This window comes from Gossypium hirsutum, chromosome A02 (assembly GCF_007990345.1).
Source record: "Gossypium hirsutum isolate 1008001.06 chromosome A02, Gossypium_hirsutum_v2.1, whole genome shotgun sequence".
Classification (NCBI taxonomy): domain Eukaryota; kingdom Viridiplantae; phylum Streptophyta; class Magnoliopsida; order Malvales; family Malvaceae; genus Gossypium; species Gossypium hirsutum.
Genome location: NC_053425.1, coordinates 31,530,370 through 31,545,303, shown reverse-complemented (window position 1 = coordinate 31,545,303; position 14,934 = coordinate 31,530,370). Strand labels below are relative to the sequence as shown.

Here is a 14,934-nt window from a genome sequence, read left to right as displayed (position 1 = left end):
AAGAAAAAAATTGGAATTTTACGAAAAATTCTTTGAGTTTCCGATTTAGTCCCGACTTGTTTCTAACTCATGAATTGGCCTCGAGAGTTTATTCAAGGGACAATATGATTGAACATGATCGGTTTCAGATATGAATAGTAAATTACATAAATTAACTGTATTTTTTCTGTAAACTCCGGTAATGCTCTATAACCCTGTTCCGGCGACGGATATGGGTTAGGACTGTTACAAACAATCTCTTCAAGGACATCCTTTGTTATCATGGTTGTTGGGCAGAACCTTTTTACAAAGTCTCACAAAGGCTTATCCTCACGTTTTTTGATGGACATAACGTATGTAGGTGATTGTTTCAACATTTTGTTTGCTAAGAACCTACTCATGAACAAGTCTGTCAACTATTAAAAGTTTGAAATAAAATGTTGCGGAAGTTGTAAGTATCATACATGTGCTTAATCCTTCAATGTCATTGAGAATACTCTATGTTTAACCTCATCTAAGGCTCCAAAAATGTTCATGTGATTTACATAATGAACCAAACGATCTTGGGGATTTCACTGAACATTATACATCATCTTTGGAATTTGAAGGTAAGGGGACAATGTCGCAATATTTTTTCATGTAGATGCTTACTTTTTTACTTTTTAACTAGTTATGAGGCTTCAACCTTCAGGAAATCCCTTATATGCTTTTCTAACTTCTCTATTTTCCGCTCTAAGGTATTTTAGTATAATAACTATAACTATCATTATCTTCTTTTTCATAGCTATTATCAAATTCAATATCATCTACCAAATCATCATTACCTTAGTTTGCATGCCGACGTCTATGCTAAGAATGAATGGATTCCTCCTCCCTTTTGTGATGGATCTTGATCATGGATCACTTTGCATACTCTCAATTCTTCTATTAGCCTTTCGTTCTTTGTGTTTCTTTCATCTGCTTGCCTCTATTTATGCATTTGCTCTTGTATGCTTTTGCTGCTCCTCATATCTTCTCTGTTGTGAAGACAGTTACTCCTCCATAACTTTCATCCTTTCTTGTATGTCCAAATACTATCAATTTCCTGACTGTAAATAAATTTTATTAAACACATGTTTGATTCTTGGATATGTACTTTTTAATCTTTTTATTTAAAGATTAGATTAGAGTAAATAAAAATTATATAAAAGTATGAAAGGATTATATAAAAGTATAAAAAAACAAAAAGCATTATTATCATAATATAAGTTAGTTGTCATTTAAAAGAAAGCATGAAAGGACAAAAGCTCGATCAACCCATAATACTAAGTTAAAGGTCTTATAATAAGTATAGATATTATTTATAATAATAAATAATTGTCATTAAAATTTATCTTTCACTTAAAATAATTAATTATTTTAATTTTTAAAATTTTAAAATTAATTATTTTTAATTAATATCATTATGCAAGAAATTAAATATTTTTTCACTGAATAAAATAATGGGCGATAAAAATTATAATTATAAAAGTATCATGGAAGCCCCTATACTAGGAGTTAAATTACATTTAGCCTATTCTATTAAAAAATGGTCAAATTAACCTCTATACATTAGAGGAAAGTGCAAATTGATCATTCTATTAAAAATTCACCATTAAAAGATGACGTCGAAAATAATATCCAAGGTAAAATTAACTTTTATTTGAAAGAAAAAGCATAAAACCCAATGTAGTAAAAGTATCATGGAAGCCCCTATAGTAGGAATTAGATTGCATTTTCCCTCTCTATTAAAAATGAACAAATTAGTTCTCGTACGTTAGATAAAAAAAGAAAACTAGTCATTCTATTAAAATTTCACCAATTTCTACTGTCAAGCATTGATATGACTAGCTGAGCAACTAGAAAATGGCACATGAAGTGCCACGTGTATCTTATGCTATTGTGACAATATTTAAACAAATTTAAAAATCTAAAAAAAAAGTTTTTTATAATCATGATATCGACATGGTTTTTCAAATTATTATTAAAAATTATAAAAAATTTAGAAAATTATAGGAAAGTATTTAAAATGATAAGAAATTGTTAAAATTATTAAAAATTATTAAAAATAATGTTAAAAATGAACCTTAACAAATGGTTGTTTAAGGTAAGATGAACCTAGACAAACAATTATCTAGATTTATTTTGGAGTGGAAACTTAAATAATTATAAAAAAAATTATAAAAATTTATTTTTAAAAATTATTTATAAAAAATTTATATGAGGTAATTTAGAATAAAAATAAAATGCAATTCTAAAGAAGTCATCTAAAAATAAATATGATTAAATATAGACTTAAGAGTGAAGCAGAAATAGAAGCAGAGATGAAGACAAAAAGACCCTTGAATCAAATCAAATCAAGGACGGAAAAAGGACAATTCAATAGTATAATAGCTATAGACTAATAGTATATTATTGTAGCATACAATTGTTATTAAGGCGAGAAAAAAAAAATATAAGAAACATAGAAAGCAACGTCGAGAAAGGGACAGAAGGTTTTGTCAGTGCAGAAAGGGCTGAAAGAGGCCGACGGAAAAAGAGAGAGAAACAACGAAAGAAAGAAAGAAAGAGAAACCTGTCTCTCTTTCTTTCACACTCCTATGGTGTAAAACTCTCTCTCTCTCTCTCACACACAGTAGCCCACACGACGTCGTCCTCACCTTTCCTTTCTTCCTTCTTTCCTTCGAAACTTCCCAAACCCAAATAGCTTCTCCATTCCTTCCCTCTGCCATTAATTGAATAAACTCCAAACTATATAACTTTTAAAAAAAAAAAAGAGATTAAATAAATCAAAGAGGAAGAGGAATCTCTATGGTTATAATTTATAAATTAGTCGTCTGAGTCAACTCACCCCGAGTTATGGGCTGCTGCGAATCCACCTTTCTGAGAAGACCCGATTCACTGCACAAAACCAATCACCACCACCACCTCTACAACAACAATACCAACACCAACACCAATTGTGTCACTCAGACCAATAATGGCCCTTCCTCACTTTCCAATGCTGGAAAAGATTCCCTTGTCGGTGGGGCTGCGGGCTTCCCTGATTTCTCCGAGTTCTCCCTTGCTGAGCTCAAGGCTGCCACCAACAACTTCAGTTCCGATTTCATCGTCTCTGAATGCGGTGAAAAGGCCCCCAACGTGGTCTATAAAGGCCGCCTCCAAAACGACAATAATCGACGTTGGATCGCCATCAAGAAATTCACTAGATTAGCCTGGCCCGATCCTAAACAATTCGCCGTATGCTTTCTTTTTTTGTTGAACCATTTCCATTTTTAGGGTTTCCCTTCTTCTGATTTTCTTTTGTTTTTTTTATCTCTTTTTCTGTTTATCATTAAAGGATGAAGCTCGCGGTGTTGGAAACCTTAGACATAAGAGAGTGGCTAATTTGATTGGGTATTGCTGCGATGGCGACGAGAGATTGCTTGTTGCTGAATACATGCCGAATGATACCCTTGCAAAGCATTTATTTCACTGTATGGTTCCAATTTTTACTATCACTTTTTTTTTCCTGAACAAAAGTAAACTAAATATAATTAAATTTGAGTGCAATTATTATTTCCTCTGACCTAACTTGTTGGGTGTTTATTGATGTCTTCTGTTAAATTCTTGTTTCCAGCTAATGTCTCTGAACCAGTTAGATCCTGCATGATAATATCTTTAAGTTATCACCTTAAGTCATGCTTTTCAAGTAACATAAGTGAAAATGTAAAATCATATTGTGTTGCCATATTGTCTTCCTTTTAATGTTTCAGTTTTTGGCTTGAAAATAATTTCTGTTCTTTATTTGCTTGACAGGGGAGAACCAGACTATTGAGTGGGCTATGCGGTTGAGAGTTGCTTTATACATAGCTGAAGCATTAGATTATTGTAGCAGCGAAGGTCGTCCATTGTACCATGATTTGAATGCATATAGGGTTCTCTTTGATGAGGTATTGCAACAAAACTCTCTTTTTTTAGCTCTTTGTATTTGTTTTGTCGAGCTTATTAATAACCTTTTTAATGGTTTTTGCAGAATGGCGATCCTCGACTTTCATGTTTTGGTTTGATGAAGAACAGCAGGGATGGAAAAAGTTATAGTACAAATCTTGCATACACGCCTCCTGAGTATTTAAGAAATGGTATCAGCTTTTTAATTCTTCTTATTATTCAACTTCTCCCTCACTTAAGAGAAAGAAGACAATCTTGCTTTCCATTGTATGTATGTGTAAATCCAAAACTTATTCATTTGGTCAATTGTTTTCAAATGTTTAGATCTGAATTATCATTCATATTTTCTCCTAAGTTAGAGGGGAGGAGCCTTAATTTTATGCAAATCTACAAATATGGACTTTTTGCGAACACCTCCACTATGTGATCCTTTCCAAACTATGATCATGCGTCTTTTATAAATGAATTTGACATTCTTAAACTTGCTCTTCATAGATTGTGTGAGAATTACTGGCATATATTCAATTTTACCAAATATGGGGAAACAAAAGGGATGGTTTGGGGGGGGGGGGGTCGGTTGTAATGTTGGATATTTCAGACCATCAATGAATCTTCTTTTTCTTTTGCTGAAGTCTTTAGCTTTTCCTTGGGATTGATAGTATGTTTGATAGCTTTGTCCATTTCTGATATTTATAGATGATCGCAATGCCTTAAGCTTCTAAGGATTCCAAGCTGTGTTGTGCAACTGCATAATTTGAGAATATACTAGTGAACCAAGTCTATCATGAAAACTGATTATTTAGAGCTTTGAAGTTTCTAGGACTGATGATGTTAACCATCGGTTATTTGTTTCAGAATTGTTCTTAGCTAGAATGATTGAGCTTATTAATATCTGTGTTCTAGGAAGGGTTACTCCTGAAAGTGTTATATTCAGCTTTGGAACTGTCCTTTTGGATCTTCTCAGTGGAAAACACATTCCTCCAAGTCATGTAAGTATATATACATTTTCTACTCTTTTGCTGATTGGAAAGCTGTAATCTATTTTCATAATGAAGTGATTGCACTATTTCTTGTTTAAACGTGTTGGATGTATGGATACCAAGGATTTTTTTATTTCTCACAGATGGTCGATATTATAACTATACATGTTTGGTATAATTTTCAGTTCGTGGATATGATGACTCCACCTGATTTATACTTGATGATTCTTAATGAGAATAAGGGATGAAAATATGATTCTGTTGCCACTTGAATTTTCCTGTCTTTTATTCTGCCTCCTTCTTGGCATTCACAAAAGTTATTAATTTTGGGGGTATTATTTTCCAAAAATAAAAATTCTTTATTTGTATGCAGGCTCTGGATATGATAAGAGGCAAAAACATTCTTCTCTTAATGGATTCACATCTAGAGGGACACTTTTCATCTGAAGAGGCAACTGTGGTCTTTGATCTTGCCTCACAATGTTTGCAATATGAACCAAGGGAGAGGCCAAATACCAAAGATCTTGTGACTACACTTGCCCCATTGCAAAATAAACCTGATGTGAGCCATCTTTCTTCCACCTTTGCTCTCCCTCTAAATTTCCTCAAGTTTACTTTTTGGATGTGCATTCATGGAAATATTGTTTGCGTTTTGCAGTTTTGTTCTTATGAAATATTAGAATTTGTATTTTATCAGACTCTGAGGTGAGGACTTGGTATTCATTTGCAGGTTCCATCTTATGTGATGTTGGGAATTCCCAAGCATGAGGAGGGGCCTCCTACTCCACAGCAGCCGTTGTCTCCAATGGGTGATGCCTGTTCACGGATGGATCTCACAGCTATCCATCAAATTTTGGTAATGACACATTACAAAGATGATGAAGGAACAAATGAGGTAAGTAATATCATAGAACTGTAGATTTGTGGATGCCTACCTATTATGTGGTGTTAAATTCGTTTGGATATGGACTGGTTCAGCTCTCCTTTCAAGAGTGGACTCAACAAATGCGAGATATGCTGGAGGCAAGAAAGCGGGGAGATGTAGCATTTCGTGACAAAGAGTTTAAAACTGCTATAGATTGTTATTCTCAGGTATACATTCCATTTCTTTCTGGGATGGACAGATTACATTCATTCACAGAATTTGTGTGGTCTGAAAAGGCACAGAGCCTGTTGCCCCAATTACTTTACTTCATTGTGCTTGTAATGTATCAGTTTGAATCTATGGGCTTTTGGCTCTATAGAAAAATGAGAGGGGGGGGGGGGAATTTGAGATCTTATTGGTTATGGTTTATGCATTGGAGCACAATTTGGAAGTTACATAGATAATTGGCTAAAGGAAAATAGATAGCATTTTTCTGCATTAATGGTTAATTTGATCCCGTTTTCTTTTCAGTTCATAGACGTTGGAACCATGGTTTCTCCAACTGTTTATGCACGAAGAAGTCTTTGTTATCTTCTGTGCGATCAACCAGATGCTGCCCTCCGAGATGCAATGCAAGCACAATGTGTGTACCCCGACTGGTCAACCGCATTTTACATGCAGGCTGTAGCCTTGGCCAAGCTAGAAATGCAGAAGGATGCAGCTGACATGTTGAATGAAGCTGCGGCACTAGAAGAAAAAAGGCAACGGGGTGGCAGAGGATCTTGAGACGTTGGTTCAAGTTTGTGGTTCTGTAACGTTCTTATTTTTTGTATGGGTGGGGGGCTAAAGAGCAATTTGTGGCTGTCCTTGTGGTTGTAAGCAAGCCTGCTGAGATTAATGTATAATGGAAATTGAAATTGTGGTTTTGTGCCAAGCAATTTATGGGATGATGTAATGTGGAGGGAGGAAGGCATTTGTTTTGCATTGCTCACCTTTTCCTGTTCTTTGATTTTAATGAAATAATTGATTTCGTTTATTATAGTTTTTTCTTTGTCTTTGTAGAAGAAATATTGCTGAGTTTTGTTTCCGGAGCCAACTATTATGTCTCAAGGATATGTTTCAAAATTTAAGTGTACATATGGAAGATCAATTAGGATATTTAAAAAATATATATATTTTTAGCAAAAAGTTTGATTTTCCAATTGGGATGTTGAAAATCTATAGACCATATGGTTATATGGATAATGTCAGATTTGGTATTTGTATTTTAATAAAATATTTCATGTGATACTTGTACTTTAAAAATGTCTAATGTGACACTTAAACTACTAATATTTGTTTTATTATGGTACTTGTATTTTTATAAAATGTTTAGTGTGCTACATTGTATCCTCTCCTATGGAGTCATGAAGGGACGGAGGAGTGACCTTTCAAACCTTTGGCCTTTTTGGCTGACTGTGGTTTCATAGAGCTAGTAGAACTTCTCTTGACTCGGTCTTTACTTTTTTAAATTGGCATTTTACTTATTGACCTTTATATCTTTCATATTTTGAGCCCTCTTAGTCAAAGCAGTAAATTCTCTCAACTCTAAAGCCCCGACAAGCAAATAAATGTCTTCTTCGATGGCCACAAATTCCCTAGCATGCTTGCTCAACCATACAAATTTTCTTTCATTTCCACCATTGACATATTACTTTGTTTAAGTTGGATAAACTCTCTTTTTCTTATAAAGATAAAATCAGCTCACATATTTCTTTCTGAACTCATTTAAGAAGAAGTCTTAGTTCACTTAGTCTCAAGGGGCCACGGTGGTTGTTAGCTCGATTGATCAAACCAAAATTGCTAAGAGGGGGTTTGAGTTGGCCTTTAAAAGATTTGGTGAAAGCAAAGAAGTATGAAACAATGAACGCAAAGATTTAGAGTGGTTCAGCCCCAATTGCTCACTCCACTACCTTATCTTTCCACAACTAAGGATTTTTTGAAATTCACTAATTTGTTCAACATTTGAAGACAATATTTAACCTTACAACTCTCTTAATATTTCTACCCAAATCTTAAGACAAACCCTATCAAAGAATTACAAAGGAGCAAACTAAGAAATAGTCCTAATAAGATCAGAATGTTTGCTAATAAAGCACAAATAAACAAGAATACACTTGAGCTAAAGAATAACAATAGAAGCTCACAAGTGTGTATAAGAAAAATATGAAAGAATTGAGCACTAAGGTTGAATTGATTGATCTTTAAGCTTAATTATATCTCTAGTTGTTGTAGGACCATCAGAAGCTGGTATTTATACATTCTGCTTCATTTCCAACCGTTGTACTTGTTGGGAGAATAATAAAGCTGTTGGGATGGAAATACTAGACCATTAAATTCACCTATAATAAAAAGTATCGATATTTTTTGTCCGAGTATCGATACTAGAGACATTTAATGTCTTGTTCAGTGACCGTTAAAATTAGTTTCCAATGATACCAAAAATGATTTATTGATACTTGGTAAAAGGTATCGATATAATTTTATGGGTATTGATACTTTTTGACATTTTTTAATAGATCATGAAAAACAAAATGCAAAATTGGTATCAATATAAATTTTTGGTATCGTTAAATGTTAATAAGTATCGATATAATTTTCAAGGTATCGATATTTGGTATCAATAAAAATATGAAGTATCATAAAATTTTACAAGTATTGATACATTTTGGAAAACATCAATACTTCTTGTAGGGAGTAGTTTTTCAATTGATTTAAAATGATTTTGATTAAATTCAAGAGTTTAAATTTATTTTCAGAACTTTTTCAAAAATATTCTAAGTGTTTAAAGCATTTTCTAAGATGTTTAAAAGTTTTGAAATATTATTCATGCTTTGAATTCTTTGTTCAAAAAATTAAATTTATATTTTAAAGAGATGTTTGTTATATCAAAATAATTTAACAAATAAAGCTAGTTCAACAATCTCCCCTTTTTTATATAACAAAATATTTTGGTAAATTTGTTTTTGAATTTGTTATTCCCCTTTTTAAAGTTCAATTTGAATCAATGACTTGGTTTTTTTATGAAATTTTGGAAACAAGGATTTAACACTAAAAAATAGTCACTTAATGTTGGCATTAAAAGATCAGTCATAAAATCACCCAAATACCAATAATTTATATTTCTCTTATCTTTTCCCCCTTTTTGTTTTATTAAAAATTAGCAAATAAAACTTAAGAGAGAGACTTTGTTAGTCCAATAAAATAGTAAATAATTGGAAAATCAAAGAACTAACATAGATGTATCAAAATAAACCAACAAGCATCTATAAATAAGATGCCAAAATAAACATTAAGTTCTACCATAGAGATAAGAAAATGTGCAATAAACATGAGTGAGATGCATGAGAAAATGAAATATATGCATCCTAGTCTCCTTGAGGTGAAAGAGGAGGAGGAGGAGGAGGAGGAAGAAGGAATTGAGACATTAGAAATGCAATATTTTCCTCCATCCTAGACATCCTAGAGTCTAAACCACGAAAATTATCATTAAAATGTTCAAAGGCATCATCTACCTGAGTGCTGAAACCCTTAAACTCATCAGTTAAGGAGGTAATTGCACCAAGGATGACAAGAGACATTTCGTTGGAGAGAGGCTGAGTAGACAGTTGAGCAGAAGAAGAAGCGGGTGGAGGGTCTTGGTCTTCTTCAAGTTCTTCATTATGATCGTCTTGAAGAACATTGTGAACATCTTTAACCTAAGTGTTGGTGTAATAGCCGATTTTTCAATGGTGTTGAAAACAGTTGTTTCAGGGCCACAAATTCGAAAAGTGAATTCGTAAATATTATTATTTAATATTTACGAGTCAAATATAGTATTATATTAAAATTTAATTTGATAATTTTTGTTATTTGAATGAATAGTTAAGTATAAGTTGATTGTCTGTAAGTAAAGTGATTTCGGAAAATGAGGTATTGAGACCTGTTTTTGTAAATCGAGCTTGTAAATATTTAAAGGATTATTATATTGGCTTCTGAAGGTTCGGTTTGGGAATTTTAATGTTTGGTTAGTTAATTAAGGAAAAAAAGATTAAATTGTAAAAGTCGTAAAAGTTAAGCACAATTGAATTTTATTAATTAAATGGTTTAATTAGTGGATGTGTGAGGACTTATGTTGTAATTAGACCATGTGTTTGATGATGGACGGCTTGTGGTTACTTTTATAATGAATTTTGATTAAAATTAAAGTTAATAATAAAGTAAATAAAACTTAAAACAAAACTTAATCAATATCATCTTATTCACTTTTATTCTCTCAATCGAAACACCATGGATAAATAAGTTGAAGGTTTGACCATTGATATTCCCTTGCATGGTAAGCCATTTTCACTCGTTTCTCGTAATTTTTATGTTTTTGAGATCTTTGCAATTAGGTCCAGCTAACTTGTATATTCATTTTCAAAACTGTTAAAGTTTGTTAAAATTACCATTGATGATTTTTGGATGTTCTTGATATTAAATGGAAGATTTGAAGCTTGGAAATGTTTTAGAACTATTTTGTTAAGTGATTTTGGTTAGTTTTAAGTTTAAGGACTAAATTGGTAAAATGATTAATTTACCATGAAATTCTTGTGATATTTTAATAAATATGGGTTGTAATTGCATAGGGAAAAATTCGACTAGCATAAAGTTGGTTTAATTGTGATAGATTTGAAAGTTTTGGGTTTAGGGTAAAAGTGTAAAATGTTAATAAAAGGTCAAATATTGAATTTTAGTATTTAAAAGCATTTGAATTGGATAATTGAGTTAAATTATTATATAGATTAAGAAACGGATCAATCAATAGACAAACGCAGAAAAGGAAAAATTACTGATTAGACCTTGGAGTCATTTTTGCTGCAGAATCAATTTAGGTAAGTTCATATTAAATTTTGGTTATGTCTATTGATATTTTCAATTAAAATTTGGATATATGTGAAAAGGTATATAAATACGTATATGTGTGTACTTATGATTTACATACTTAACTAAAGTAAGTTTTGAAAATGGAAACAAAGAACCAACTTGTAAAATATGGCAAAGTTATATGTATGAATTGAATTGTAATCGTATTATAGAAATGTAAAGGATTATGTGATCCATTGAATAGTTATGAAATGGAATAGTAATGATCGAAATGTAAAGTATAGAGATGTTCCAAGTTGAAAATGAATTATATTATGACATGATATGCGTTGCTCTTGTGAAATATGGTATTATGCTATAAAAATAGAAAGATTATGGTATGTATGTGATCAAGGAAAAAGTTGTATGTATAGGTTATGGTATACAAGATAAGTCCATGTAAACCTAGTGAATAGATAGGATACAAATGACATGTCATTAGGGCATAGCAGGCTTTGTGTCAGTGTATATTTAGCAAGCTTCATCCTGGTGTATATTTAGCAAGCTTCGTGATGATGTATATTTAGTAGGCTTTGTGACAGTGTTTTATTTAGCAGGTATTATGTACCGGTGATGGATACCGTACCGATGGCTTAAGGTCCTGCATGTGTTGTAGATTTTCTGAAACTTGTGTAAGTAGCATCGTGTATCTGTAACATCTTGAATTAAGGCCTAGCCGGAATACTGATTTCGAGACCGCAAATCTGAAATAGAAATAATTATTTTATGATTCTCACGGGGTCTATAATATGATTGCATGCTTGTGTGAAGGTTTCATGAAGAAATTTTATTTATAAAGTGTCAGATTTGACATTTAGGACTAAATTGCAAAAGTTGCAAAATGTGAGTTCTAGAAGCTTTAGAAATGAAATTGCCATGGATTATTGATTAGATGTTCTTAAATAGTAATTTGCCCAATTTCTATAATTATGGAGAAAAATGGGCATGAATAGGAAAAATTTGAAAGAAAGGCCTTAAGGGCATTTTTGTCATTTGGTTAATAAAAGAATAAAAAGGGAAAAATAAGTCAAAATTGTGTTCATCTTCTCCATTCCATAGCTGAAATTCTCAAGCTCTCCAAATCTAGGGTTTTTCAACTTTTCAAGCTTGAAAGTAAGTCAATCCTAGCATCCTTTTTGATGTTCTTTGCATTTTTTATGTCATTAAAACATAATCTATCCATTTTTAGCCATATTTTGTGCTAGGGATCATGTATCAAATTTGACCCATGTGTGACATGTTTTTATTTTGATGTTTAATGGAGGAATATGAAAGTTTGATGCATGATAAACATCTTTTACTAAGTGGTTTTTCATGAAAACACCTAAAAAGGACCCTTTTGTAAAAGTGGTGAAATAAGTGGTTAAAAATATGATTTGAAAGAAAATTTGGGCTGGTATGAGCATAATATAAGTTTGGCTAGGCTTGGGTATCAAAGAAAACGAACACATTTCATTTTACGAGCCTAGGGGCTAAGTTGTAATTATGTAAAAGTTTAGGGGTAAAAGTGTAATTTTTCCAAAGTATGATTTATGGACTATTTTGAATAATTTGAAGATTAAATGAGCTGAATTTGCTATTATAGATCAATAAAAGCAGAGTCTGGACCTAGACCGGAGAAAGAACAAGATTTTGGACTAAATCGAATTAATTGTCCACATTTTGCACTGAGGTAAGTTCATGTGTAAATAATGAAATGTTGAATCATGTTTTAATGCTTTATTAATGTATGAAATCCTATGTTTAATTATTATGATGAGTGAATGAATGACATAATGGTCAATGAGAACGACTTTGTGAACGAGTTCGACAAAGATGTGACTTCGAGAAAATCTCGTTGGAACCTTAGGAATAGTTTAGGATACAAGTGACATGTCACTAGAACTATGTGATTATTAGCTCATGAGATTATGTGTATATGTGACTATATGAATCTAGATGCTAGTCTTGTACATTTTACCGGTGGCTGGGTAGTCCGGCATGTGTTGCGGGTACCTGTCAGCTTGTGTGAGCAGGCCCGTGATTAGCTCGAGAGAGAGCAATGTGTGATTAATGTGAGGTAGCATGTGGCTACGTTTGAAGCACTCTGTGCAAGTTTTTCGTGTATCCGATAGTATTCCGAGTGTTTAACGGGTAAACCTATGAGTTATTCGATGAGCAAGTCAATGATGTGGAAACATGACAATGCGTTACGAGTTGGTACAGGTATGTACGATAAACTCATTTGAATGAGCTTGATATGTGATGAAATTTTGGTAAGATTTAAATTGAATAAGCTATGTTTACAAATTAAGCTATGCCTAAGAATTTATAATAATACATAAGTAAACTATGTTAGGTCAATGGTATTTATACATATGATTATGTTGCTATTTATTTGTATGTGAACTTACTAAGCTTTATGCTTACTCCCATCTCTTTCTTATTTTCTTATAGTACTGCCAAACTAGCTCGGGGATCGAAGGACGTCGGAGGCTCGATCACACTATCAACTAGACATTTGGGTATAGTTAGTCTCAATATTTTGAGTACGACATGTGTAACACCCCGAACCCGAGACCGACACCGGAGTCGGACACGAGATGTTAACAAACTTTGAAAATTTTTCCAGACACTGCCTAGTCTGAGTACTAGTCGCTTCAAAAATCATATCTTGAGTTTCACAACTCGAAAATCAGTTTTGTGATTTTTCCCTGAAACTAGACTCATGTCCCCACCTATGTATTTTTTTCTAGAATTTTTGGTCGGGCCAATTAGTACAGTTTATTAGTCAAAGTCTCCCATGTTACAGGGGTCGACTACACTGACCTTTTCCCATTACGACTGGGATATCTCTCTGCACAGAGCTTCAATACTGATGCCGTTTGTTTCTATGGAAACTAGACTCAGAGAGGAATCCATACATATATGGTATGACCCCTAATTATCTCTGGTCAATTTAAAGTGAATTTCCAAAGTTGGAACAGGGAATCCAGAAACTGTTCTGGCCTGTTCCACAAGAACCCGAATATCTCTTACTGTACTGTTCCTATGATTGTTTCGTTACTTCCATATGAAAGTAGATTCATCAAGGTTCGATTACATAATTTATTCACCATTTAATTCCACTCCTACGAATTCTTGTGATTTTTCCAATCCACACCACTGCTGCTATCAGCTTCTGTTTTCAAAGTGAACCTTACCTAATTTGGGGTTTCATGGACCAACTAGGGCCTTGTCATACATAAGCCCACATATGATCATACTTAGCCATTCTAGTGGCTGATCATTTGCTCAACACTTCCATTCCAACTATAGTTACATCATGAAACCATCTATACATTCATAAATACGAATGGTCTAATGCCATACTCCACTTCTACAAGCCATTTTCGCATGGCTGTACACTTATACATTTCATAAAGTACTCGAAAGACAACAATGGGTAGTCCTATACATGCCATAACAAAATTCAACCAAAATAGTACCCAAAAGAGCCTTTGATAGTGTGGGCGACTTCGACTTCAAGATCCCGAGTCCGATAGCTGGAGAACCAAAAATCTATAAAACAGAGGAGCAATGTAACGAGTAAGCAATTTATGCTTAGTAAGTTTGAGCAAGGAATTCCAGCATAAACAAAGAATATCACACATTTAGCTAAACGGAATATTTCATAATACGCAATTTATCGATATTAAACTTGCTTCACAACATTAACAACCCTTATGCACATACACAATAGACTAACTTAGCCGAAGGCCGATAGCTCGTTTATCAACTGAGCGAACATTTATTTGTAAGGGCTCGATTAAATTCAACACATACGTAACATATCCCCATATTGGGATGTTTTTCGAGTATTCGCTGGAATTTTACAGCAAGCTCATTCATTACCAAATCACGTACCTTCGGGATTTAACCGGATATAGCTCCTCGTTCAAATGCCTTCGGGACATAGCCCGGTTTTAGTAACTCACACAATGCCTTCGGGACGTAACCCGGATTTAACAACTCGCACGAATGCCTTCGGGACTTAACCCGGCTTTAATAACTCGCACGAATGCCTTCGGGACTTAACCCGGATTTAGTATCTCGCACAAAGGCCTTCGGATCTTAGTCCGGATATATTCACTTAGCACAAAGCCTTCGGGACTTAGCCTGGACAGCATTCAATTAATCATGCACATCCAACAATAATTCATGGTACATTCATATTTCATTTTCGTTTACGAAACTCAAACACAAGGCACATATTGTCCT

General features: G+C 33.3%; 1 protein-coding gene across 1 annotated transcript; it reads left to right on the top strand.

Moving 5' to 3' along the window:
- Positions 1-2,426: 2,426 nt before the first annotated feature.
- On the top strand, positions 2,427-6,808 carry LOC107952050 (serine/threonine-protein kinase BSK1). Its single transcript, XM_016887287.2, has 9 exons — positions 2,427-3,237; positions 3,338-3,473; positions 3,796-3,929; positions 4,013-4,118; positions 4,831-4,916; positions 5,281-5,469; positions 5,638-5,802; positions 5,886-5,999; positions 6,304-6,808. The coding sequence occupies exons 1-9, from the start codon at positions 2,857-2,859 to the stop codon at positions 6,556-6,558; spliced, it is 1,566 nt and encodes a 521-aa protein (XP_016742776.1). The 5' UTR covers positions 2,427-2,856; the 3' UTR covers positions 6,559-6,808.
- The last annotated feature ends 8,126 nt before the right edge of the window (positions 6,809-14,934 follow it).